Source organism: Rhea americana, unplaced genomic scaffold, assembly GCF_003343005.1.
Source record: "Rhea americana isolate MKP2758 unplaced genomic scaffold, rheAme1 scaffold_65, whole genome shotgun sequence".
Taxonomy (NCBI): domain Eukaryota; kingdom Metazoa; phylum Chordata; class Aves; order Rheiformes; family Rheidae; genus Rhea; species Rhea americana.
This window is the reverse complement of record NW_028186812.1, coordinates 1,449,963-1,476,613: the sequence shown is the minus strand read 5'-3', so window position 1 is coordinate 1,476,613 and position 26,651 is coordinate 1,449,963. Positions and strand designations below refer to the sequence as shown.

The window sequence follows — 26,651 nt, the reverse complement described above, 5'->3', positions numbered from 1 at the left end:
TCATTTCCACTATATTGACTCTACTAAGTTAATCTGCTTCAGAATTGACTCTGCTGATAAAATAATTTTCAAGATCATTGACAGTCAACAAGACACTTGCGCTCTGACAAACTAACAGTTCTGTGGATTTGAGGAGGGAAGGGAAGATGGGAGAGAAAATTCATCTTCTAGACTTCAATTTCAAGACCAGCTGAAATAAAGAAGGTCAGGGAGAGGCTATGAGAATGTCTTCTTACTAATTAGTTAGCGCATGAAGCGGGCCAGTGCTGGTTTTCTTTGAGAATGAATCTGAAGGCAAGCTGTGCATTAACAACCTACAGATGGTAAAGTTCCAAAGAAAATAGGAATGACACTAGCTCTTTGAGAAGGATTCATGCTGCCTTTTAAAAGTTACAGAAGAATGAGAAGTTATTACTAATTAGTGAGGTTCCTTCCATATCAATTACTGAAGACAAGCCCCTAGATCACAAATAAGTATCATTATGTGTGAACTAGCTCTGATTCAAAATCCTCAAATACTTGGACCTATTCCTGCTGGGGTGGGGGGAGGGGAGGAGGGAGAGAGTTGGGAATTCAAATTCAATTAGAAAAGAGACTATGTAACAGTCTAAACTAGTGCAGTGAAAGTGAGAAATGGCATCAATTTGAACTTTTCTAGGGTAACACAGTAAGTACATACACACAACATGCAGAAGATATGCAGCCTAAATTGATGTAGGTTCTTTATTTCAATAGCTCTTTGAAGATTCACACCAGCGGTAAGTGCATCCCACCTTTCTGAAAGCCAGTCTGTATCAAAGTAAACAAATACACATACCTAGTTTACACTACATCTTTGATTAGGTTAACACTTGGTGCTTCRTTTTTGTTCCTACTCCTTAATAATTTATTCTGCTACCCTTAAGAAGTACTCTTCATCTCTTAAAAATGAAGTGTAAAAGAGGTTTTAAAAGTTTTAAGACACAGTAAGAAAGTCTTTACATAAACAGCACTATGTATATTGAGATGAACATGGAAGTGTCAGCTGAGAAGTTGCCTTGATTTGTAGGGGTATATTTCTTCTAAATAAAAAAAAAATTCTATCATGTCAAACTGATTTATAAGTAATATAAAAGTATGACTCATCTACAATTTCAGTGCAACCTCTTGCAAACAAGACTCAAAAAAGATTTGGTGTCAGCACTCTGAAAACATACATTGTTGCAAAGAAACTCAGACACCTAGGTTAAAAAAAAATTCAAACAAGGAGATACATAAACAAGCAGGCAGAACATAAATGCTCACAATGGAACTTACCACAACATTCAAAATACATCTTTTGCTTGCAGCCTTACCCTTAAGCAATCAAAAGGCCAGCACGCAGTGTACATGTTGTTTCTTAACGTCAATTAAGAAATCCTGCAAACAGACTATGATCTTATACATCTTCCAAAGCAACTTCTCGTCCTTCTGAAAAGCTAGCACATAAAGGCTAACACATTTTCCTCAGATCTAAAGATTAATTTGCTGCACTTAGAAACAATTCATCTTGTTTCTAAAGCTGAGCAAACACTGTTCACTGTGTTTTATACTAATGACAAGATAAAACATTTGACTTTCAAGGCCTACTTGTGTGTGACTGATGCATGTGGGCCATGTTTTTAGCAAAGACGTTAGCATAACACAGCTTACTTATACAACTTTGGGCATCAGTGTTAGAACATCATGTCTTCTAGCCCGTCCTCCATAAACTTCTTGTAAATTGCCATAAATTTTGCGACAAATGCTTCTAAATGATAAATGGCTTTGCTGCCCAATTGCAGACGGTGTTCATAGAAGGCTGCCATCTGTGCAACTTCTCCTTTCAATTGTCCATCACAGTTATGTAGAAGTTCTGACAGAAGGCCCTAGAAGGGAAAAAACAGGACAGTGTTGGAAAAAATATATACTTTTGATAAAAAKATAAAGTTATTTTTCTCAAAACAGTTAAGCAAGAATCATCAGCATGAATTTCAGCTCACTCAAGCTTGCTCAAGAATTGAACAGAAAAGAAGTTCAAGAATTATCACACCATTTATCTGACAGAACTACATTTACAGAATTTTGAATCTTCAGAAGTTTCTTTCAGGATAAATTCCTTAGGTCAAAACAAGAGTTACCTGTTGTATTCTCAGATGAGAGAGGAAAAAAAAAGAAAAAGACACACGTAATTGAACTACTTCTGCCTTAATAAAGCAAATTAATTAACCTTTATCACCACATGTTACAACCTCTACTGCATGTAGGCACATAGCCCTGAAGAGACTTTGAACAGGAAGCAAGGGTAGTAATATTACTTACTCTCTATCACAACAGCACTGAGCACAAGTAGAAATAAATAGCTTACTACTAAATAACAAGGAAACAAATTATATGTACATGTGTGCATATATACATACAGACACAATATACTTTATATTTCACTCATTACAAAAAAAACCAAAAAACAAAACAAAAAAAAACTCCAAAACCAAGACTTGCTATTTTAGATCCAAGACAGGGATAAAGTCATTTCAAATCTACTCCTACTGAAACAGCCAGGATTTAGGGAGAAGTAGGTCAAGAACATTTCAAGTTTATAAAGAGGAAGTGGGTAAAGAACATTCACCTTTATCCTGAATACTAAAGTCTTCAAACAAGGCAAGGCTGAATCCACTAACCCACTGTGAGCAAAGAAGATTTAAAAAAAAAAAAAAAAAAGTCTAACTACAGAAGCTCACAAAGTAGAAGTCAGTTAATGCGACAAGAAATTTATTATCTTGTAATTATGCATCATAGCAGTCTCCATTTGAGGAGAGTTGCAGTTGTAGTTCCACTACAGTTTTCTTCAGTATCTTTTTAGCCTGCCTAAAATAAAAACATACATATCATTTGTTTACTTCTCCCAAGTTCATTTCTCTCTTGGAAGACACGTGCTGCTCTAGCTTCTCCTTCACAGAACCTTTCTAATATGACATAGCAAATATCAAACTTATAAACAAAACTTACTTAAAAAAAATAAATAAATAAAGCATATCTCAGACTATGGCCTGAGACTTTGTTTGCAGCTACGACGATACTGTTGGAGATGACAGAACAAGTTTTTAGCTAGCCATTCAGAGGTGCGGACAAGGAAGCCTGTGATAAAACATGTAAGACATTTTCCAAATTAGGGAATAGAATTTTCCCATTCCTAAAGTCCACACAGTTCAAAGCCATGGCCCAAAATATATTTAGATCTAAGCATAATTAAGCACCCAGTAGATCCACTGAAGACCCAAATACTTAATGCCAGGTATCAGTGTCTGAAGGAACAAGGTCTTAACTTCAGCTGCTGCTTCAAAGTAAACCTGAGCTGTTTAGGTTACTCTAAGTAGAGGAAAACAGAAAAGCACTGTGGGTTCATTCAAGCCTATTTGGAAAGAACATAAAAATCACCCAAACACTGAAGAAAGGTTTTTATATGTCTTTTTTTTTTAATCTCAAGTTGATATTGTCATACGCTTAATATCTATAACTCATTAAAAGCCAAGTAATAGCTGAATTACCTTCATAATGATCTCAGGAGGAATGCAGTGTGTTAGGAGTTCATAAAGCCGTCCACGAACCTCTAAAAGCCTGTTCGAAAGTCACCAAAAAAAATTAAACTGATTTGTGTGATGCTTTTGGTTTAATTCATATGCTACATATCTTATCATTTTGAATGGAAGGCCATAAGTTAAATATACTATAGCTATTRTGGTTTCAGTTAATCTAGAAGCTACAGAGCCACTAGTATCGGTCTCTGGCTTGCCCCCCTAATTCTTCTTCATCTCAAATTCTTACTGTTCATGCCCAAGAATTGTGAGAAGTTAGCACAAAAATGATTAAAGTCAACAGATCCATTTAAGTTGTTTTTCCATCCTCATTGTCTACAAGCACAGTCAGGATGATAACATGGCAGAAAACGATGCAATTGTCAATTCTCGACTTTTGGTATCAGGACGTCATCACAGGCTACAAGAATTTAATTTAAATACAGTAAATGACTCCTCATATATACAAAGAACAGGCTGAGATGAACTAATAAAGGGAGTTCTCCCACCATGCTAGAAAGAAAAAGAGATAGTGAAACAGAATCAAAAAAAAAAACTGCAAAACATGCCATATGGTCTAAAGAAGTGGCAGAGAAGCTGATAGCTCATAATTAGAGCAAAAGAGACCAAAAAGCCTTCAGATTTAACCACTGAACCTGAGGTAAACAAACATGTTGAAAGAGACTTAGAAGGGMCATCTACTTATGCTTAAGGCACTCCATTGTTGCCAAGACTTTTATCCAATTTAAACTTTCCTGCAATTTGAGCTCATTATTTCTGCATCTTCTGCACTATGGACATGAAAAAAGTTATTCCTTTCCTCTCCAAATCTCTCTCTATGCTTCTCATTCTGTTCCTTTTAGGTTAAATCTCATTCCTTCCATACAGGTCACATTCTCTAGAACTGCTTTTTGGCAGTCACCTCCAGATTCTCTCAGTTTGCCTAAGACATCTCAGTGCAACACTCAATCAGATATAGCATTTCAAGAGAAGCCTTACTAATGCTGTATAAACAGCAGAGACTTTCACCACTGTCATACAGGCTGTATGTCTAATCTTGCACAGAGAGCAAACTTGGTAGATTACAAATACATAACACTGTCTCATATTCAACTTGTATTCAACTAAAAACCTTAGTTTACTTTGTCAAACTCCTACTAATCAATTCTTCAACATGCATTTGATTCTTTGTATCAAAATACAACAATGATTTTTTTCCTAAGATTTCCCAAATTCTGAAAGCATTGTGAATTTCAGTCATCTTCCAACCTAACTGAAGTCCTACCTAGCTTTGTATCATGATAAATTATTTAAAAATGTTTTAATTCMCCACATAAATCAGTAATGAAAATATCAGGCTGAGTTAGCTCAGGGCAAGTGTATGAGGCACCCCAGATGCACTCTTCTACACTGACAACATGCCATTGGTAAATATTTTCCCAGTATAGCCTTTCAACCTGATTTTTATCCCCCATCCTCAAAGTASTTTTGTGTAGACCAAATCTCTTTCACTTGCTTATAAAAACAGCATGTGCAACAGTATTTAATATCTTAAATATATGTCTCTTGACATAGCATGGAATTCCAGATTTCCTGATCAGTACTTACAGCAAAGGGGGGGAAGGGAACACACATCACAAAACAGAGAAACACACAACCCCACTGATTATGCTCTAAAGGAGGACGTACTTGTTCTCTGACATAAGCTAATTGTATTAGTGCTTGAAGCTCATCCAGTCTCCTCTGGTAGCTTTAAAGCTCAGCTCTTTCGGCTGCAAAGTACCAGCCGAAAACTACAGGTAACTGAAGTAAAGATATTACGTTTTTAAATAGAACATTTTTTAGGCTCAAGAGTACTCCAAAATAACATAGTTCACAGGTTCACAGAAACAGGCAAATATATCCATATACCTCTGTGGTGTCTGTTGACTGACAATAGCATTTGCAGTTTCTCTCAAATATACCTCCCAGTCCATCTCAGGAATATCTTGATCAGGAGTGAAAGGATACCTACGTAAGAAGAAAACTGTCACCTTTTCTAGCAATGACTCACAGGTAAATTCATTTATCCATCCAAGAGTATGATCTGCATTAATTTTTAGTAGTGACTTACTGCTGTACTCTGCAGGACTCGCACATAAGCAATGCTTTCCGAAGATTCCTGCCAGACTTCTCTGCAAGCCTCTGAGCCAGTTCCTGAGGGAGAGTCAGGCCTTCCTTCTTACACACAGTGGACAGCACATGACAGATCTARACAGGAAACAGCACAGCAGTATAGCTAACATTCAGCAGACAGCTTGGCACCCACAGATTTTCCAGTTTAAAAACACTTCTGCACCAGAGATGGACTAGTCTGTCATGAGACGTGCTTGGTAAGTCAGCCACCACAAAGAAAAGTTAGGCCACTTTGTGCAAGTGAAATAATTCATTAGTCCACAGCAAGAAGGTATCTGGTAAAAAGTTTTAAAGAACTTTGTTTCACCTACATCTTCCGTGCTGGGAGCAGGCACTCGGATGGCCAGGCATCTGCTTTGAATAGGTGCAATAATTTTTGACATGGAATTGCAGCACAGGATCAACCTGCAGGTGGCCATGTACTTTTCCATTGTTCTTCGCAAAGCGTGCTGAGCATCTTTAGTGAGTTTGTCCACCTCTGTTAACAGTACCACTGAAAAACAGTTAAAAAAAGCACTTTTTAAAAGATCAAATCTCTCTAATAAAATGCATACTTTGATGTGTGAGAATACCAAAATGAACGATAAAATAAGCAAGAGGCAGCACAGTCCCACAGACAGGAAAACAGTAAGATTAAGATGACCTACATTCCTTTTTCACTGTATAATGGGCTGGTCCATTTCATTTAAGTACTCAGGTCTTCATAATGGTTCATTTAGCAGAACACCAGTTTCTTGACATTCTGCAGCCCACAACACTTTAGTGCCAAGAGAGAATCCAGGTATATAAGAAACTTTCACTCTGATAAAATCCCTTTAGAAAAGTTGTGCTAGTTAAGAAAGAAAAGCAAAAGAATTTATGGCGTAAGAACATATAAAGAAGCACGATTTCTTGAAGACTGCCCTCAATACATTTTATTTTTAGAAGCACATGTCTTAGTTTAACAAAGCAGATGTAGAAAGCTGTCTTGTTATGATGGTTGGGGGAGGGAGGAGAAGGTCCATGGTCCTTTCCATGGTCTTCTACAGGAGGCAAGGGGAGAGGTATTTAGTTACAGAATATGTGAAGCAGGTAACCTAACTAGCTATCTTCTGCAGGCTCCTCCACAGGCAGTTCAGAGATGGCTCATTTCAGTATTCTGCATTGCCAATTAAGAACAATCTGAAGGAACAAGTCAGTCCATTGCTTTTCTCCCATTTCTCTTCTGGTTATATTTGCAGCCTAAAGGGGGTTAGTCAACTTATCAGACACTTCAAGAAGGTGCATGGTATGACTACAGCTGTAGGCATATATACTTCAATATCTGGTAGAACCCAAAGACAGTCTAGCAACTTCAATGAAATGTAGTATTTCCTGAAAACTGAGGAAAATAAAATGAAGTACCAAATCCAAGACAACCTTCAAATAATTTTCTTTCTCTCCTTCAAGCTCTTGTAAAGTAGCTCTAGTTTTGCTTTCATTTTAGCCATGGCAAAAAAAAAGTTGTAACAGCATGTGTCTTGGAAAACCTGAAGAACACTGCCTTCATTTTCTTACCCAGTTTCCTTCTCTATGTTATAAATAAAATGCTTCTGAACTTTCTGCTGAAAGTCATCATCCCCAAAATCCCTACAAATGGACAACTAACACCTGCTTACACATTCACTATAAGATTATTATGGTTATTATTAAGCCTCAGTATCTTGCAAGTGAAATATTACCATAGCTCACTAAACCTAGTTACATTGCATTTCAGAGGAAGGCCTGGAAAGGGAGAGCAGGAATCTAATCTCCCCATCCCCAGCCATACTCATTCAACTACATCCAGTYTTCCTAAGAAACCAATGCGAGAGACTGATACAGAGTACTTAACCTCTCAAAATATTTCCACAGCAGCTGCACACCACTGCAAGAAGTGGTTTAGTTTGGGAAAGTTCATACGTGCCCATAAAGTATGACACATAAGCACAAATACCACAAAGAAGCAACTGAAATCACTGAAATGCACCAGTATCTATCTTCTTCAGTATTTTGATTGGCTTTAACTATTTTTACTCACCTTTAAAATCTCTTTGAGTACTTGTCTCAAGCTGTTGGGATTGTGCTACTGTCTTCAAAAGCTCCTGGATTACTACACGGTCATTGTTTCCAGCGTCACTGTACAATGAGTTTAAATAAAATTTGTTTTAAAGTTGCTTTACATTGTATATAAAATGCACCCACCTAAGCAGCCCCTTAGTTAACTAAAACAAAAATGACAAAATAATTCAGAAGTTGAGGGTAGATTTCACCCATCTTCCACACACATAAGTTGTTCAAGTTTACCTTCATACGATTAAAAAAAAAAACAAAAAAAAACACATCCTCATATCTTATGCCAACACAGAAGGACTAACAGCACAGTGCTGGGAAGCAATGAAATAACCACAGTAAACTGTTTTATTAACTGTTTAAAATAAACTCTAGCTTTTTAGTATGAAGTAAGATCATTCAAAATATGTCACCTGCAATTTGGGCAAAGACAGTTACCAGGAACATTTTTGCCAGACACTTAAAAGGATCCTGGCTGGGATGTAATTAACCAAACAGTAGGATGTCTGACTCACTAAATGGATGGACGTAAASGTACAGGGGTTTTTAGTTTTTGGGTTTCTTTCCTCCTTTAACTAGCTATCTTACTATGAACAGCCTGTAGGCTTAATGTAAACTTGAATGGCAGACACAAAGTTATCAAAAATTATTAGTGAAAGACTGATACCAAGGTGCTATTACAACACAGATGACTGATTTGTTTYAGMMTCTTMKAAGAKKCTRAAAATCATTGAATAATACTASGASATCTCATTCCTTCCTCTACTCCTTACAGTATCACTGCACARCTTCTCAGTCCTCAGGTTAATAGCTAAATCAACTTGGCTCAGGTTTGACAACCAATGACACTAAATCACAAGTTAGATTACTGAAGGCGGGGGGGGAGGGGGAGAACAGCATTTAGCTTCCCCAGACTACAGCCTTCGGAGGCAGCAGTAGCTCTGCAACATTTCACTGGCAAGCAAATGASAAAGGCATTTGGCTGTCTTGCTCAAGTCACCACTTGACCAGACCTTCCCCATGCTTGACAAGGGGAAGGCAGCAGAGCAGGCAGAAGCATCTTATTAGTTCAATAGCCCACAACCTGCTGTACAGACTATGCTGGGACTGAGTAGATGCTGCAGTCTGAGTGATCTGTCTTCCAGCAAAGAGAGAAGTAGTGATTAGAGCAAAAAATGCTGGTTCTGCTTATGAATTAGGACAGCTTTTAGAAACAGGGTTTTAAGTGACTAAACTACAGCTTCTAGCATTTAAAGATACAGGTTTCCTTGTAGTAATAGAACACCCAGGGTTGTAATTTGACAGTGAAAGAGCAGACTACCCCTTATATTATGCAACTGCATCGAACATTCTAGGAAAACAGTAAAGAGAATTACATACAAATACGTTTATTTTTTGTTGTTCCCTACTCTCTTGCTAACCACTTATCCAAGAAAACCTATTCTAAAATATTACCTAGGCAAATCAAGTAACCAGCAGGTAATGCCCCAGAACTCAGATGAACAGTGTGGAGGAAAGAGTTTTATCTAATAAAGTACTATAATAGTTTTAATATCTGCAGAGTCCTATTCCTTCCCAGAAGTTAATTTCCTTTCCCTGTTAGCCATTTACTATATTCAACGTTACTCAAGATGTACTGTTTGATTTCACAATACTATAATTCAATCAGAATTCACAGACCATACTGATAAACAATATCGTAACACAGACAAGTTCACTGTCTGGTCACACACACACACGAAAACAGTTGGATCACTCAACGCCTGTGAATCAACATACTAATTCTTAATCAGAACTCAGTAATATATTTTATGCAGTAACTGAAATAGCAATTCTATACTTTTAGGCATTTACATTTAAAGATATAGTTATTTTATATATTTCAAGCTACAAGTACTCTATATAGAGTATTAGAAGACAAGGTTATCAGAGCAGAAAACTGAGTTGTCACCAAAATTAGATATCTAAAGGGCACATTACCAGTAAAGAAGTCTCAAGCTTTATTTGTTTAGGGCCATATTAAAATACCAACAGATATGCACTAATCAGTATAGACATCAACAGAAATAGTTTTTGAAGAAGACACGGTACATGAGAAYAGCTGCTAAAATGCACAGAGTAACATGAGAAAAAAACCACTAACAATAAGCACAAAGCTAAAAGTTACTTCAGGATATACATTACTGTCTTGTAAATGCAACTCAGGCAAAGCCAACATAAACAAAGTCTACCACTGTAGAATGACAGGTACTCTCATGTGATTTAAAGTAATGTGAAAGGGTTTCAGGTAAATTCTTGTACTTGAGTCAGAAAACTATCACCAGCAATTTTAAACTGTCAAGCTGTAACAGCTTGACACTTATATCAACRTCTGCCCTCCCTCATAACAGGATTTCCAGCATTTGGGGGAGAGTGGGAAGCGCTCTTGTGCTCAAGACTCTTTATATGAAAACGGTCACAGGTTATTTCCAAGTCATTTTATTTTTTCAGTTGTTAGAGAAGAAATAATTTGAGGTTCTTGGTTCAAATAAAGGTTTTCAATTTCAACTTAAATGGCTGAATTTAGGAATCCATAATTGTTTCTGATATCCAGTCCTCACCAACTGCATGCTTATGTGGCTACTTAAACAGATCATTACTCTATTTAGTATATAGAAATCCAATTTTCATTCACCTGAAGTTGCTCAATTAAAAATCCCCTCCCTGCCTTAATTTGCAGCCCAAATTTGGAAATTCTATCTAATTTGTTCAAGCAAGAATTTGTGCAATCGGGCCTTTATAAACCTGACTTGAAATTAGTTAAAATGTAACTAATGGCATAAATTCAAGTTAGGACATTTTTACTCTACACTTACCTTGGGTTTACTTCAAGGTGATAGTTACTTGCAATGGTGCTAATTTCAATTTTCTTTTTAGAAGGTGCCTATGTAGGAAGTAAGTATATAGGATTTCAGAAAAAGTGTGCTAAAAGTCAGAAGCAAAAATTGATCTTAAGGATTATAACTGCCTAGGAAGCAGGCAAGTCAGCAGTTTTCACAAAGCAGACAATCACTGAGATACTGAGAAAAGAAATACCAATGCATCATCCAGCCTTTAAAATAATAATAGTAACTATTATGATATATTGGTAATACATATTGCTTATCGCAATGTACTCCAGTCATCATTACAGAGTTTTGTACTTCATAATYGTATTTTTGGAATCATTGAAAAGGACCAACCTTTCTGTCTTAGAGGAAAAAGCATGCAGACAAGTTTTTGTTTCCAATAATACACTTTCCCTTGCAAGCCTGAAGAGGCTGTCTACTTTGCTTGGCAAAGGACTACAAGTCTATACTCGATTAAAGGAAAACAACATTCATGCCACCTCTGAATTTTGGTCTGAWCAGATAAATATTTCCAGCCCAAATATTATGTTCATTCCATAGCTGACAATTAAAAAATAAGCATTAGATGGCCTATGAACAGCAACTGAGAATTTCTTGCTGGTTAAGCCTTCCACAATACCAATTTTGAGTGGAAGATATATCCCTTTTAATAACAAGTTCCACCTGCCTTGATCTTAACCATTTAATTAAGTTAGGTTTTCTCTTAATGTTGATGTTGTCACTATGGGAATGAATAAACAAATTATAACTTGTATATGATAGAAAAACAAGGATTATCTTCATAGACAAAAGAAACTCTATTAATTGAGAGCTAATCTATTATGCATGCTATTGTCCAAACCAGCCAAAAGAACCACATGGACCTAAGGAACAAGAATATCTGGCAGAAGTATTTGTTCAAATAACCAAACCTGTCTGATTAATTGCATAAATGACCTTGAAGATACTGAACATGAAGTACCACCATATTTATTTGTGTTAAAAAAATCCACATGCTTCACAATAGAAATACATTAGCATATGCTTTAGGTCAAGAGGAGATGTTACCGTTATACTCTGATGTTCAATCCTCAGTTTTTCCACACCTGCACCATATAATTCCCTTAGCAAACACATTATTCTGGTCTTTTTTCCAGCTCCTGATGGTCCATACACGAGCAGATGAGGGAAGTCACCACACTGAACCTGAACACAAAGCAAGCTTAGTTACAACAATGTTGTCCATATGTTGTAACACAATATTCATCTCTGGCTCAATACTTGCTTTCTCACCCAAGTTTACATGAAGCTAACTCATTTTACCCAAACMAAGCATGCCACCAGAGTGCCAGCTGCAACAAACACACTGTAAAAGGCACAAAACAAAGTTTAAACTAGAAGAAAAAAACTGCTCTTTCAGTTACAAGTCCTCAGTTTAGGTAAACAAGTAATAGGCGACACATATTTAAACCAAATTACAAGTTTACTTCAGGAAAGGCTAAATAAAAGCTGGAAAATGTTTGACTAGACCCTGCAAGCAGAGTTTACGCTAGTCAGAGATAACAAAAAATCAGATAAACTGAGTGTGCATCCACGTCCTGAAGAGGAGCCAGCACACCTTGGGAGGGGGGGCATAAGATCCAAGCAATTCCAAAGTCCCGAATTCTATTCCCAGCGGTTCACCGCAAGTCACCCCCTCCCCGTGAGTGAACAAGCGCCTCCTGCTCCCTGAGACACCGGGCGTGCTCAGCTTAACCAGCGCGAAGCGCAAGATGCGCTTCAACCCGGGGGGGGGGGGGGAAGAGGGGGGGAGAACAGCCGGTGATCTCCCTGCGCCCTTTTCCTTCGCAAAAGGGCGCGCGAGGCCTCCCGAGGAAGAGGAGGCTCTCCGGGAGCCGAGGGAAGGCTCCCGCCTGCCAACCGCGCTGCAGAGCTCTAGGGGCCGCGGGGCGGAGCAGGCCCCGACCGGGCCGGGCGTGGGGAGCGGGGAAAGGGGCACAGGCCGCAGCGGCGGCGCGCAGGGCCCGCCGGGCAGGGACGGGGCGCAGCAGGGAGCCGGGGGGCGCGGCGGGCGGCCCCTCACCAGGTTGCGGAGCTGCGCGGCCTGCTCGCGGTGGTAGTCCAGCCGGCCGAGGGAGCCGGGCCGGTACTTGTCCGCCCACAGGCTCATGGCGGTTGAAAAGCGCGCGCGCGCCGCCCGCCCGCCGCAGCTCCGGTGCGCGCGCGCGCGCGCAGGCCCCGCCGCGGAGCCCGCGGCTCCTGTACGGCGGCGGCCTAGGGACAAACCTCAGCGGCGCGCGCGGGGAGCGGAACCGCGCTACGCCCCTCCCGCGCAGGGCCCCGAGCTGCCCTAACGGCCGCCCGCGCCTGCGCGGCCCCCCGGCGCTCTTATTTATTTGTCGGCTTATTCACTCATTTGTAAATGACGGAAGGGCCCCATGAGGTCTGCGCCCGTGAAGCGCTGCAGCATGCAGCTTACAGAAGTGATGGCGCTCGCTCACATCACCTCCTCGCAGCAAGCCCGTTATTTTCACCAACCACATGCAGCTGTTTCCTACGAATGGCGGGGAGCGGGGCACAGCAGCCAGCGCCGGGAGCCTGGACATGCCAGGCCAGGGCAGGACATGCCGCCGCGCAGCCGCCGGCAGGTGCGCGGGACGAGGCCCGGGCGAGCCCCGGCAGCGCCCTGCGGCRGGCCAGGAGCCTGAGCTGGGGCGAAGGGAGCGGAGGAGTCGGGCAAAAAAAGCCGCCTGCCGGGGTACCTGATCATCCCCGGCTGCCTGTGACCGGTTCATCAGCCTCTCGACCGGTGCAGGCGGCCGGCGGAAGGAGGCCGGTTTCCTGTGTCGGGAGAGCACAGGGCCTTGGGGATTCTTTGTCTCCTGGCAGTCCCAGAGTTGCAGCTCCGTTGTGGGTCAGTGGGTTGCCCATAACCTGTGTTTCGCACTGTGAATTTGCAAGCCCCCGTCTGTGTGTGTGGCCCTATTAGAAACAGAGTGTGCGTTTCGTGGAGAGAATTATTTTGATGCGTTGTGTGGTAACACAAATGGAGCATCGTGCATAGATGATGACATTGAAAATACAAGACATTTCTAAGAGTAGTAATGCGTAGGTAGACACATAAAGAGGCTGATATGTCAGTAATTTTAATTTTTTTTTTTGAAAAATATGCATTTGGATAAAAGATTTATTTGGCTAATTGTATTGTGTTTGCTCTGTGTCCACATTTATTTACACRCTCAGCTATAATGCAGGTAACAGCTTCATTAACATAGCCATCCAAGTTTCTCTTAAAGGTCACATAAACCTAGTGGGGGCAGACAGAGAACACATCAACTAGTAACATGCTATCTGTTTATCTCAAATAGTTATGTTACTTGCTGTCATATGCATTCATGAATTAGTGAATTCACCCTGGTCTGCTTGTCAGCACTGTCCTTACACGTTTGAGAAAGCTGTTGCAGCAGTTATCTTGCACAGTGCTTACCTTTGAGTCCCTTTGTTCTACTCAGCRCCACAGAAAGTGGCTATTTTGTTGCTGCCTTTTCTACATGTAAAATTTGTATGTACAGTGATCCTTATGTGTGGCTGCTGTCTCCTCTCAGCACCAGAGTCATCTCTGGATTTCACCACGAATGCTTACTTTCCTTTGTCTTTGGTTAGTTATATTTCTGACCAACTTTTCAAGCTTTTCCAGGTCCTTTGTTGATTAACCTGACTAATAATATCTAAGTGATGTGCTGCTCTTCTTGTGGCTGTCAATGTCATGCTAAACTCAGCTGCAGCCTTTGTGGTTATGCCTTATCAGGAATGTCATTTACAACATCATCATGAATCTGCTTTGTTGTTCCAGTCCCAGAGACACTGTTTTTACTAATTCATGTTACCTTCCGGGTAGTGCTTTGACAGGTTCTCCAGGCTTTAGAAAGTACCAATGAAAACAAGTTCTTTGCAGATGAGGTTAAACAGGTAGGACTCAGTCCAGAAGACTGTTARACGCTTTCAGCTCCCAATGAAATCAAGGAGAAATGAAGACGTGTAGCATCTCTGAAAGGACCCTAAGCTCTTTGCATTTTTAAGACATCAGTAAATTTTCAGGAGTCCTAAGGAGAAAAGGTTGACAGTTTTGCCGTAKCTCAGCAAACCTGTTAAGTACAGGCTTAAATTTAAGCTTTCAGTTAAGTTGTTCTTTGCTGTAAAAAGTAATTAAACAGATGAGCAATTTTAATTCGTTAAATAAAAATCTTACTACTTTGAAACCCAGGACTRCATGAAGCATTGCAGTTGTGATACTGTTTATCTGATTAAAATGCTCTAGGAAGCTTTGATTTCCTACTTCATTTGTTTTTTTTTTTTTTTACTTCAGCATAATTCTAAACAAAAAGGAATAAATATGGAAAATGGAATGGTTTGGCCAAGTGCATTGCAAAAACTTTAATAGGAATAATACAGGGGAAYACAGCAATTTCAATTACAGTCACAATTCACTGAAATATAAGGCCTGTTAAAGTATGTTTTCACTTGTTTTGTTCAGTCCAGCAGAAAGTTCAAAAGGTAAAATGTCTTCTCTGCATGAATAAACTGGAGAATGTATCTGAAAATAGAGATTTTAATTACAWATGACAGACATAGTGTCTTACTACCAATAGTCATGCTCTTAGAAAGTGACACAATGTCAGGCACTATAAGAGAAACTCCATCATATACTCAAATTAAAATAAGATTACAAAATCTAGAGCCAGTGTTTAAATATTTAGCCTGTAAACAGTTTTAAACCAATCATTGAAGCAGTGTTAGAAAAAATTAGAGCATTATTACTCTGACCACCTAAATATCTACAGCATGATTGCTGTTATCAGTCCAACTAGCCATTATTAGCAAGTTCAAATACCACTTTGCTGTTCAACAAACTTATATTTTTCAGATAGAAAACTATTTGGCATCTTTTGATCCTTCAGGCTGCTGAGCTGAACAAGATGGATTTTCTTTTCAGTTTCAAATATTTTAGTAGATTATTGCCACTCTGTTGGCTGTCACTCTAGGTTATATCACCCTGTCCCCATCAGGGTGCCTATATTGCTGCAAGTGAATTGTAGCATGTCAAGATTAATACTAGATCACTAATTACAATGAAAAAGAGGACCATAATAAAGCAACATCTGTTTTATTGGTGACATGCTGATGTCATGCAGATTGAGTGTGACAGTGAAGAGAACAACATTAATAGTGATAGCCAAAGAAAAATCTAAACCAACAACAAGTATATCCCGTATAGACTGGCAGCACTGAAGAAGCTTCTTCTCTGTGAAAGCTGTAAAACCAAGAAATCCTACTTCTTTGGTACACTTCCTGGGTTATCTTACAATCCTTCATTTGATCTGGAAAAGTAAAGTAACAAAAATAACACTGAAGTTTTCCATGTCAGGGTGAGGCAAGCTAGAAAGGTACCAGAAGGCCTAATTTTCACGATCACTAGAAGAAGTGTTCTGGAAAAGTATAAGAGAGATTGTTTGATAGAAGCACACATCCTGCCCAACATTCGTTTCTGCAAAAGGTTTTGTATATCAATCTACCTGGAAAGAAATAATTGTATTTTTTATATATATATATATATGTATATTTTCATACATTCAGGACAAATGGTAATTTTATAAAATGTTCTGTTTTGATCGGTACTTCTTCATGATCCAGGTCCTGTTAGTAAAGGTCAGCCACTGCTCAGCTTCCCCAGTCTCCAGTGTGCCAGGAGAATAGAAGAGATGGGATATACTTTGCTGTACTTAGCTCTCTATGGCCTCAATTGTGTGTAGCTGCGCAAAGCTAATACCTTTTTTTCTACCAACAGGGATTGTCAAACTATTCATTTACACAGGATTTACTGCAGCAGTTAATCACAATAGAGTGAGAATTTAAATCTTTAAAAAATATTTCAGACATAAATTCAAACATCCTTTCTGGAACACAGAGTTACAGATTCTTTCTTCAGACAAACTATAGTTATGTTGAATACATGCTTATTTTTTACTAATGTTTTTAATAAAAAATACAGGCTACGTTCATTCTTGATTTAGATCATTCCCTCTGGGATTTACAAGATCGCTGACTAGAAGATATAACTATGCTCTTCTGTTTCCTTCAGCTTGCATTTTGTAATAATAGAGGAACTGGAACAAAGGAAGCTCTGTCCACTTAGGATTGCAGATTTGAATTTATATGTATTCTAGAACAGTCTCATTAGATTAAGAGATGTTAAACATTCTTTTCTGGATGTATCTTAAATAAGATTCAGAAGCTTTGGTGTGGAAACTAACTAAGCAGCTCTTTAATTTGGAGAATYGCATTCTCTCAGATATTTAAACTTWTGAACAAATATTGCTGCTTGACCTGCAATTAGGAATAATTTTGTGAAAATGTTGACACTGGACAACTTTTATCTGCTTCTGGGCAAAGATGGATATGGATGACAAAGGACTTTTAATTATTTTGGGAGGTGGAGATCTTTGCTTCCATTCTTACCAGTACTTGAACTAGAAATTTCATTGTTGACTTGAGTTCCATTTCCAGTGAAAAATTCATCAAAACTAGCACATTTTTGCAGACAGTTAAGTGAATCATCAGGAAGGAAGTTACATCAAACAATTCCTATCTAGTTCTGCCTGTAGTATTCTAAATTATATGGCTCAGGTAATAAGCGTGTTTTGGATTTTTAAGATCTGATAACTTTTTTTAAAAACCTTTCTTCCAGATAATAAATGCACAGCTTCTTCAGGTTGATAGAATATTAACAAATGGAATACAGACATCTCTGATCTTGATGTATTTTCCAAGGTGACAATAAATGTAGGACGCAAAAATGAGATTTGCATTGCATTTCTATGAAGAAAGTTCCTCTAATCTGATTTTTCCAAAYTTATATCTATGTTGTGCAATTGGCAGAATATATTGGTTGTCCCTAATCATAGTTTCCATACACTTAATGAAATGGGAAGATTTTATAGCTTGTAGTATGTTTTAAAAAACCACTAACTTTTCAGAATTTGACTATCATAATTCTATCTAGCTCCCATAAAATTTTACTCTTCTTATAGATATCCAATTWTCTGTATTAGATTTCTTTTTAGGGTCCACAACAGTCTTTTTCCTGTCTCCTAATTTGTCTTTTCCTTGCGGAGTGATTACATTTTTGTTGAATCAACAGATATACAGAAGATTCTGAATTTCCAAGATTTCTCCCAAGACTCTTCATTTTCAGAAAGAGCTTTCATCTAAAGTCCAACGCCAGTTTTAGGAAAGTTTGCTAATCTTTCTAGTTTTGACATTTTACTCACCATGTTAACTAACTGGGGCCCAAATCCTGCTCGTATTTAAGTAGATGCAATCTCTGCTTAATGAGATGAGAGCAATTCTCTGTAATCTACATGAAAAGTAACACAGGATATATGGCTGACAGCAATTTGTACTTAACTTTCCTTTTCAGTTAAAAGTAGTTTATTCTCATACTATCTATGAAAACATGTGTTTCTGTTACAATCAAATATCTAATAACAAAACATACTACATCATGCTATATGCTACAATTTTAAAATTAAAGGTATATACAAAGTAAGTGTATACTTCCTGTTTTTATGCATTAAAAAGTCCAATACCTATTGACAAAAGAAAACTGGAAAAAAAATATAATTTGAAAGATGTTTACCACAAATTTGTCTACCTTTAGTAACACTATACTTGTGCTCATAACACTATTACATAACTGTGATCTTGGAAAATTACTTGAGATACATACTCTGAAAAGCTATTAGTATTGATATGTCTTCATGCAGCTAGARTACTATTGATGTGAATTGGACCGAACCACAATCCCAGAGCTCCTTGTGCTGAAAATCTATACTAGTTGAGATTAGGTAACTGAGGTCCCGTTCTATGTTACGGCTCTATAGTGATGAAACTCTGCTGCTTTTTTATTGTCAGACAAAAAAGGAAACCTATGTCACAGGCCATCTGGTTGTTCCTCTGGTTCTTATCTTAAGCAAGCTCACTTTAAAATTAGTGGGTTTGGTTAAAATAGTAAATTTTTTACTCCAGCAAAAAGCATTAAATGTATCTTTAGGAACAGAATGCTATGCTTGTTGAAATGAAGGAAAAGTTATCAAGAGCAACTTCTGTCATTAGACATAATAGATTAAGTAATTATTTTGCCTTATTTCTCTTCATTTTCTTATACTTCACCTTCTCTAGGTATCCATCTGAATTTACTGTTTCRTACAATGAAATAAAGAATTCATCTTCAAATGTGCAAAGAGCCTCTTTTTTAACTTTAATTCATATGAATAATTTGCTGTATTCATAGCAAAGGTTTTCTCTGTTTCATTTCATCTTAGGTGTCTATCTTCAGGAAAAAATCAACTTACATTGTTAGGATATGCAGGCTTTGAAAAACCGTTAAGTTCATCCTTCAGCTATACAGCTGTTAAAATTTATGGATTTTTTTCTAGCTGCATGTATGCGAAAAGCACCATGTTTTGGGATTGAAAAACAAGAAAAGCTTGTGCATGGGCTAGCACTTTGTGATATTTTAAAATGATCTAAGTAGCGGCTGCCATGCCTCTGTCTTTCCCCTCCTGTAAGTTTCTACCCTATATACTTTTCTGTTAGTGTGCTTCTCTAACTCCATGAAAAGCTAGTTTAACAAGCTTAATGGGCAATAAAAGGAATAATTTTCCAACAGCCTAGGTACCTGGGATTCCTGGTGTAGAGCAAGCTGAGTGTAATGGTTAGCAAGACCCCAACTGGGGCAACTTCAGTTAATTTAAAAGCTTGAGGAGCCACATGGTCAAAATAATGTGTTGGTGTTATTTGTGCTCTCCTGTCCTTAACTTTATTTCATTCTTGTGTATAGGCCCAAGACTACCCTTGGTAGTATGGTAAATGGCCGCTGGTTCATGGGTTCTCATCTGGATGATGAGTGACCTCCTTGTTTCTAATCTTCTTTCTAAACTCTTCATTAAGGCAACTGTTTACAAGGATCTCGCAGCTACGGGTAGCATTCAAACTGCATATGCATAGAATGTCCTTTTTAAATCCTCCTACAAAAATTTGCCTTCTGGAACCTGTTTTTTCTTCTATTTTTTTCTCTGCACTTACAGACTCTAGGTTTCCTTAAAGCAATTTGTAATCTCCTTGTATAGTGGCTAGTTAGAATTCTTTGTGGCCAGTACATAAGCTAACAAGCTTTATAGGAAAGAGCTAAAGAGGGAGAGAGTAAGATCTGCATGTCTTATTTCTTGTTTGTCAGCACACCTTTTTGGACCAGGCAGATCACTTCCACTTGAGTATTGGTTAGAATGGGCCATAATTGTGCCAAGAAGTTTATTCACTGTTGGGGAGCACGATGATCAATGGTCCACTGCTGACATGCACTGCTTGGACTTTTTTGCTTAGTGATACAAACAAACATGATTCCTATATGACTTTCCAGTCCTAGCCTCAGTGTTTGCTGCCCAGTGATGCTGACTGTCTCCTGTAAAATCTTAAGTGACATAGAGAAGAAGCATAAGAGACTGACTGCTTATGATGCTTATGGAAACTAARGGGCATGAACTGAAAGTAGCACTCAACAGGTTCAAAACAAGGAAAAGAAGGTTCTTCACTGAAGGTATAGTCACATCGCWGAAGTCCTTGTCACAGGACACTCTGGATGCTAAAAGTTCACATGAGTTCAGGAAGGAGGCTGCATGAATTCACAGAAGAAAACTGTAAGGTTTTGGTAAATAATAGAAACTATCTCTGTCTCAGATAGCCCCTAGAAGAGAATTCTTGTAGGCTGGGAGAATGTCCAGGGAAATTACCACACTGTTTTTCCACTCTGTGCATCTTCTTTGACTGCTTTTAGAGACAGCATTCTGAGCTAGATCTGTCTGATCCAGTTGCTGTATTCTCCCACATTTATCTTCAGCCTCATCTCYGTCACCACGCATATGTCTAACGAACTCAGAAAGAAACAGTGTCTGTCTGCTGCTTGGACTACTGTTTTTGTTTTATTTTGTTTTTGTTTTGTTTTTGCCATGGTTTTATGAGGTTATTTGGTTCAGATAGGATCAAGTTCTCTGCGTTTTTTCACAATCTGTAGACCTAGGCCCTTTTGTCATAGTATGCTTCCTGCTTAGCTTAGTAAGCTCTTAATTAACTTCTGTATCTTATCTGTTGTTCTTCCACTTAGGCCATAGCAGACTATTCCTTCTAGAAAACACAAATTTGGCTTTTTAGGCCATTAGTGCCTCTGCTGGGAAATTATCCCCCCAAAAAAGCTAGTGTGATGCTTTAACATTTCCAGGCAATAAAACCTTCCTTTTTCTTGTACCTTTGTTGTCAGCACCTTGTTTATCTTTTCCAGCAACTCTGCCTTTCTGCTGTTTTGTTGGTAAACAATGGAAGAAGTCTTGAGACTATTTGTGTTCTGCAGCAGTGTACAGTGTCTGAGCTTAATATGTCAGATGTATCTTGCCTTTCCAAATTCAGTTTTGTTAGTACATTTTACCTGTATGTCCTTCAGTTGGCCAATATTCTAGAAAATAGAGCAGTAATTTACTATGACATGACTTTCCCTATTAAAAATGAGTKCATCTGTTCACTCAGCTATAGCTTCCTCAGCACCCTCCAGTAGCAAAGTAATTAGAGTTCTGATTGCAACCTGCTAATGACATCTTCCCTAAGTATCTCCCAATCTAATTTTAAATGCAACATAAGAAATGGAGTTAATAAACAGCAAGGAGAGAACATGATAAGGATAAATGAGTTAYAGCAATACCACATATGAACATTATTTAAGCATTGATACAAGGGTAATATTACTTACAAGCTTCTGTAGGCCTTGCAGGAGAACTAAATGTTAGAACAAGGATCRTAAATGATCCAGGAAGGCTTTTCGTGAGGCAACATGCAAGAAAATAAAAACATAGATGTGGGAGTACATCCAAGGCTATCTTGCATAATGTAGCATTACCTAACCTAACTGAAGATATAAACAGAAAATTATTTGYAACAAGCCTTAATAGGCTTGTTACTTCTAGGGAGTACATTTCCTAAGAATTCTGGTTTTCAGTGGTTATCAATTGATTGATAATTGATTAATTATCTGGTTATCAGTGATTCTTATAAATAATTCAGAGACACCCACCCCTGATTCACACCATACATGCTGGTTTCAGTAGGCATCTGATAAGCTTTACTAYACAGCCACTTGTACATGTGTGAGCCCCATACTGTATTAATAGTTGAAGAACTCCCTAAGAATTAATATATGTAAGTTTAAAAGATCATATTGTTGAAGTTTTTTTGTACTAGGACACTTCTCACAGTGAAGGAAATGGCTTTTTGTTTTCCATAGGTTCAGGATTTTGTTTGTAATGCACAAGAGAAGTWCAATGATATCCCACTTTGATTTACTAGATTTAAAAACCTTATTAACTTTAAAATAGATGTTAGTAGTGTAGTGGAATATTCATTCTCAGCCCTTCAACTCTCCAGTTAAAAGATACTGGCTTTTACAGAAGCACTTGTAGATAAAGTTCCACTGTTCTCCYTTTCCCTCTTTTTCTTTTCTTTTTTTTTAATCAACTTCAGTTTGTCGTTGAGCACAATATGGTGCAAGTCTTTGACATCATTCATCGATATAATACCCCTACTTTCTGTTTCCCTATTGTATGTTTTAGAGTCAAATACATTATTTCAGAATAAAGGGATTGTCCTAAATATGCTTGTTTGCAACAATCAAATACTAYAGATTATTTTTTATGTATAGCTAATTACTACTTACTATATTTATAAGCTAAAGCAGTAATAGGGCTATTTGAATCTTATGACTCAAAGAGTAAGCAATTGCCTGTAAAGGTCAGAAAGAATGTCTTTCTTCACATGCAGAAGTTGATAAATAGGTGGGTGATTAAGAGCAGTGGTTTTTCTTCATCCTGCAATAATCAGGAACTGATCAAAGACTGAAATAGGATTTGATCTATTGTCTACCATTGTCATACCATTGTCTAATTTAGAATTCCACCTCCTTTAAACCTGCTAGTTATTCTGTAGGTAACTAAAAAACACACAAAGCATGATAGGATAAAGTTAGCCTGCAATTTGTTTAGGCATCTCTGTGCTAGGATTGCCAACGAGGAGGCCACTTGCAGTGATTAGCCGTAGTTTATACTTCGTCAGCATTGCAAAAATTCCTTACAAGGTTACATAAAAGCATTCTGAAGTTATGCAGCAGGAGGTAACTGTTAGGGAAGTAATAAGGGTTATTTTTACTATTTAAAGTAATTTAAAGCAGTTCTTTGGCTCTTTCTTCCTTTTCAAAGTTTGTTCCATTTAAAAGTTGCTTTATCCTTGTTCTAGCTGAATGTCATCTTTCATTTTTACATGTCATATAAGGATGTTTTGAATTTTAAAACCTTTCCATTAACAATGTGCAGCCTTAGAAACCTTGTTGCTATAGTCAAATACTCAATTTCAGAAAAGAGTTTGCCATATCAATTCAGTGAAATAGCAGCCTGTGGAACCTTTTAGTATTGCTCTTTAAAGCTTCTTGAAAAACACACAGAAAATGGTCCCTCAGAAAAATGACTCAGAAAATCAACAATGTAGCTTTTTTCAGCTGTTATGTTTTGTATTGCGTGATATGGCTTTCTCCCGATCCCACTTAGTCACCTGTGTTATATAGTGGTTCATCTGGAGTATGATTTTTCAATATATTTGATAAACTGTGTCTATCTTCAATGGAAAAAAGTTTCTTTGTTAAGTAAAATTCCCATTGATTTTACTGGGAACAGTAGATGGCTTTGAAAAATTTGACTAGGACCAGAGAGCAAAGAGAAAATACAGAGATATTCGTGGGAGATTTTTTCCACTTTTTCTCCCACCAGTCTTCATCCCAATCCTCTTTGCTCTTATCCCAGGATATAAATTCTGTAGGCTAACTATAATGCTTTCTGCTGCTTCTTCTGGGAGGTGTTTGTTATATACAGAGGAAGATCCTTAGCCCCTTTTGGATTCTCCAGCCTGAGAAGGTTCCATAATTCCCAGTCTGGGCAATTCTTGAATCGATAAATCCCAAACCCTGCTTTTGGAAACCACACTGATTTCAGTGTCTGCAAAGTCTTTGAACAACAGGAAAAGAAACTGGATTTTAGGCTGAATGAAATATCGGTTGGTAATGTAATTTTGAAAACTGCTGATATGTACAGTCTCAGGACAAATTAAAACCTCAGCAGGAGTAATACCATGCTGTGTGAATAGATTGCAATTGATGCTTCTATTTTTTGCTGTAATCATTTGAGGGCCCCAGGAGAGTATATACCAAACTCTTAAGGAAAGTGCATTTTTAAGTCCTGTAAGCTGTGTCATAAACTAGTGTTTTGAACAGCACAGAGATATGAAAAAGAAAAATGACACTGCATGAGTCTCTGGATGAGAAACCCAAATTAACTCCTTCTACTATAGCTGTTGCTACTCACATATTCGCAGGTTGGTTTTCATTTAAAAATAATCTAAAATGTGTTTTATTTTTTAAATGATGTTGTGGAGTCTCCTTCTCTGGAGATATTCAAAGCCTGCCTGTCTACCATGCTCTAGGTGACCCTGCTTGAGCAAGGGGATTGGACTAGATGATCTCCAAAGGTCCCTTCCAACCTTACCTATTCTGTGAAATGAAATTATTGCCCATAAAAACCTCTGAAAGCGGATGTTTTCTCATCATGGCCAACACAAGAATAACATGCAGCACAAGCAGCTTCCTCCTGTGGCATGATTCAAAAGGTAACAAAAATTAAAGTACCAGCCTATAGGATAAAACAACAGAAGATTTTATTGCACTGCATGAATCATCAGGTCATTTCCCCATATGGAATGTGATGCAAATCTAGTTGCAACCATGTGTGTTCCTCTAGTCTTCCAGTGTTCCCTCTTATAAGCCTTGCTTTTTATCTTCTTCAAGCCTGAGCTGGGTAGACCATCATAATAATATAAGAAGGCTTAGTGTTTTATGCCCTTTGAGTTCCTTTAAAGTATCACTCTACTGTCCTTTCTATAGATCAAGGCATTGGATTACTGTGACTTTGGGGTTTTATGGTGTTTATTCTTGTCAGCTACCAAGGGAAATTCCTTTTAAAAACATCAGAGAACTATCATATTTCAAGAAAATTGAGCTAGATTGCTCCTGGTCCTAAACACCCTGGAAAAGTGCAAATAATCTACCTTATTGTGCATCTCTTAACAAAATTATCATAAATTTTGATATGATATGGGTATTATGATAATCTTGGTGATTACCACCCACATTTTGAAGAGTCCAGTCCATCATATTTTCTAGATCAGCCGATCCTTCCTAAGTGAGAAAAGTAGAAGCATAACAACTGACAGAATGGAGAAGGAGAATCAAACTGCCTCCTACCTCCGTATATCTGAAGAGCTGTCCAGGTCAGATTATTTCCATGGCTTAAATCTAAGTGCCCTCAGATAAGACATGTAATGATTGTAAAAAATATTAGTGGCAGTCATGTGTATAATAAACACTCTGCTGATGGTTTTGGTAAAGAAAAGAGCTCAGTTTTCTTCAGGAATGTTCTTTTTTCTTCATCACATGGAAACAAATCGTAAGTTTTTATCAGTTGCAACAAAAGATCATAAACCTTCTGCCTTATCACCTTAGAGACTTTTATTCTTGTTGGTACCAGCTAATAGTAAGTAATAGATCTGTGTCCCTGATCCAGGCTACTTACTATTCCTCAAAACCATCTCACCAATCTAATACTATTATCTTAAAAAAAAAAGTAAAGAACTTTCATCTAATTTCACACAGTTTACAGTAGAATCTGGTTTACAAGAATTAAGATGACTAGTTTATTAAAAAATATTACTCATTGAAAAATGTTAACAAAATAATTGCCGATTATGCCATCCTAAAAGTATGGCTATTTTCTGGACCCTGTGAAGGGAAGACAATCATAGCATATGATTCATCAATAAATAAATCAGAATCACATTTTCCTTATCTACTCTTTAACTACTGTTAAATTATTTAACTATTGTATATGCCTTCTATAAAAAAAATCAACTACAATAGCAAATCACCTATAAATTGCCTAGAATCTCTGATAATTACTTCACTTCAGTATATTTGATTAATTTATCATMTTAAAAAACTTTTGTAAATCTTTACTCCTACTACATTCCTTAAAATTTATTAAAATGCATGTTTATTTTACATTTTCCCTTATTTTTTCACTATCATAATGACTTTTAGCAGTTCAGTTAGATGTGTCTATTGGTTGCTTATCTAGAAAGATCTTCTTGGTCACTTGAAAAACAAAATGAAACCGTATCTTCTGCACCCATTTCTTTCATAGCAATTCATGAACTGCTGGAAGTTGAGGGATTTATGATAGTAGCAACAAGTTAGAGTTTCTGAAAGCTTCTCATTTTTTAAGTTCTCAGCTTACTTTGAAAATGAGACCTAGGTATGAGAGCCRTATAGATGTACCTGAGAATTTTCTTCCAGCTCACTTTAAAGATTTTTTTTTTAGTTTAGTTTTCTCGCAGAAAAGTGAGCAAAGAAACCCTATTTCATCATAGAATGGTCRAGGCTGGAAGGCACCTCTGGAGATCAGCTAGTCCAGCCCTGTGCTCGAGGAGGGTCACCTACAGCACAATGCACAGAATCACGTCCAGGCAGATTTTGAATATCCCCAGAGAAGGAGATTCCACAACCTCTGTGGGCAACCTATTCCAGTGCCCTGTCAACCTTGCAGTAAAGAAGTTTTTACTCATATTCAGATGTAACTTCCTGTGTTTCAGTTTGTGCCCATTGCTTCTTGTCCTGTTGCTGGGCACCACTGAAAAGAGTCTGGCCCCATCCTCTTGACACCCTCCCCTAAGGTCTTTGTAGACACTGATAAGATCCCCCCTCAGTCTTCTC

At 37.9% G+C, this 26,651-nt stretch overlaps 1 protein-coding gene across 1 annotated transcript; it reads right to left on the bottom strand.

Annotated features, from left to right (window-relative positions):
* Positions 1 to 698: 698 nt before the first annotated feature.
* On the bottom strand, positions 699 to 12,939 carry RFC3 (replication factor C subunit 3). Its single transcript, XM_085320711.1, has 9 exons — positions 12,768 to 12,939; positions 11,753 to 11,890; positions 10,673 to 10,740; positions 7,786 to 7,883; positions 6,059 to 6,240; positions 5,686 to 5,822; positions 5,484 to 5,582; positions 3,546 to 3,615; positions 699 to 1,886 (listed from the first exon to the last, which is right to left on the bottom strand). Exons 1-9 carry the CDS (start codon positions 12,852 to 12,854, stop codon positions 1,695 to 1,697), a joined length of 1,071 nt encoding a protein of 356 aa, XP_085176837.1. The 5' UTR covers positions 12,855 to 12,939; the 3' UTR covers positions 699 to 1,694.
* Positions 12,940 to 26,651: the final 13,712 nt, after the last annotated feature.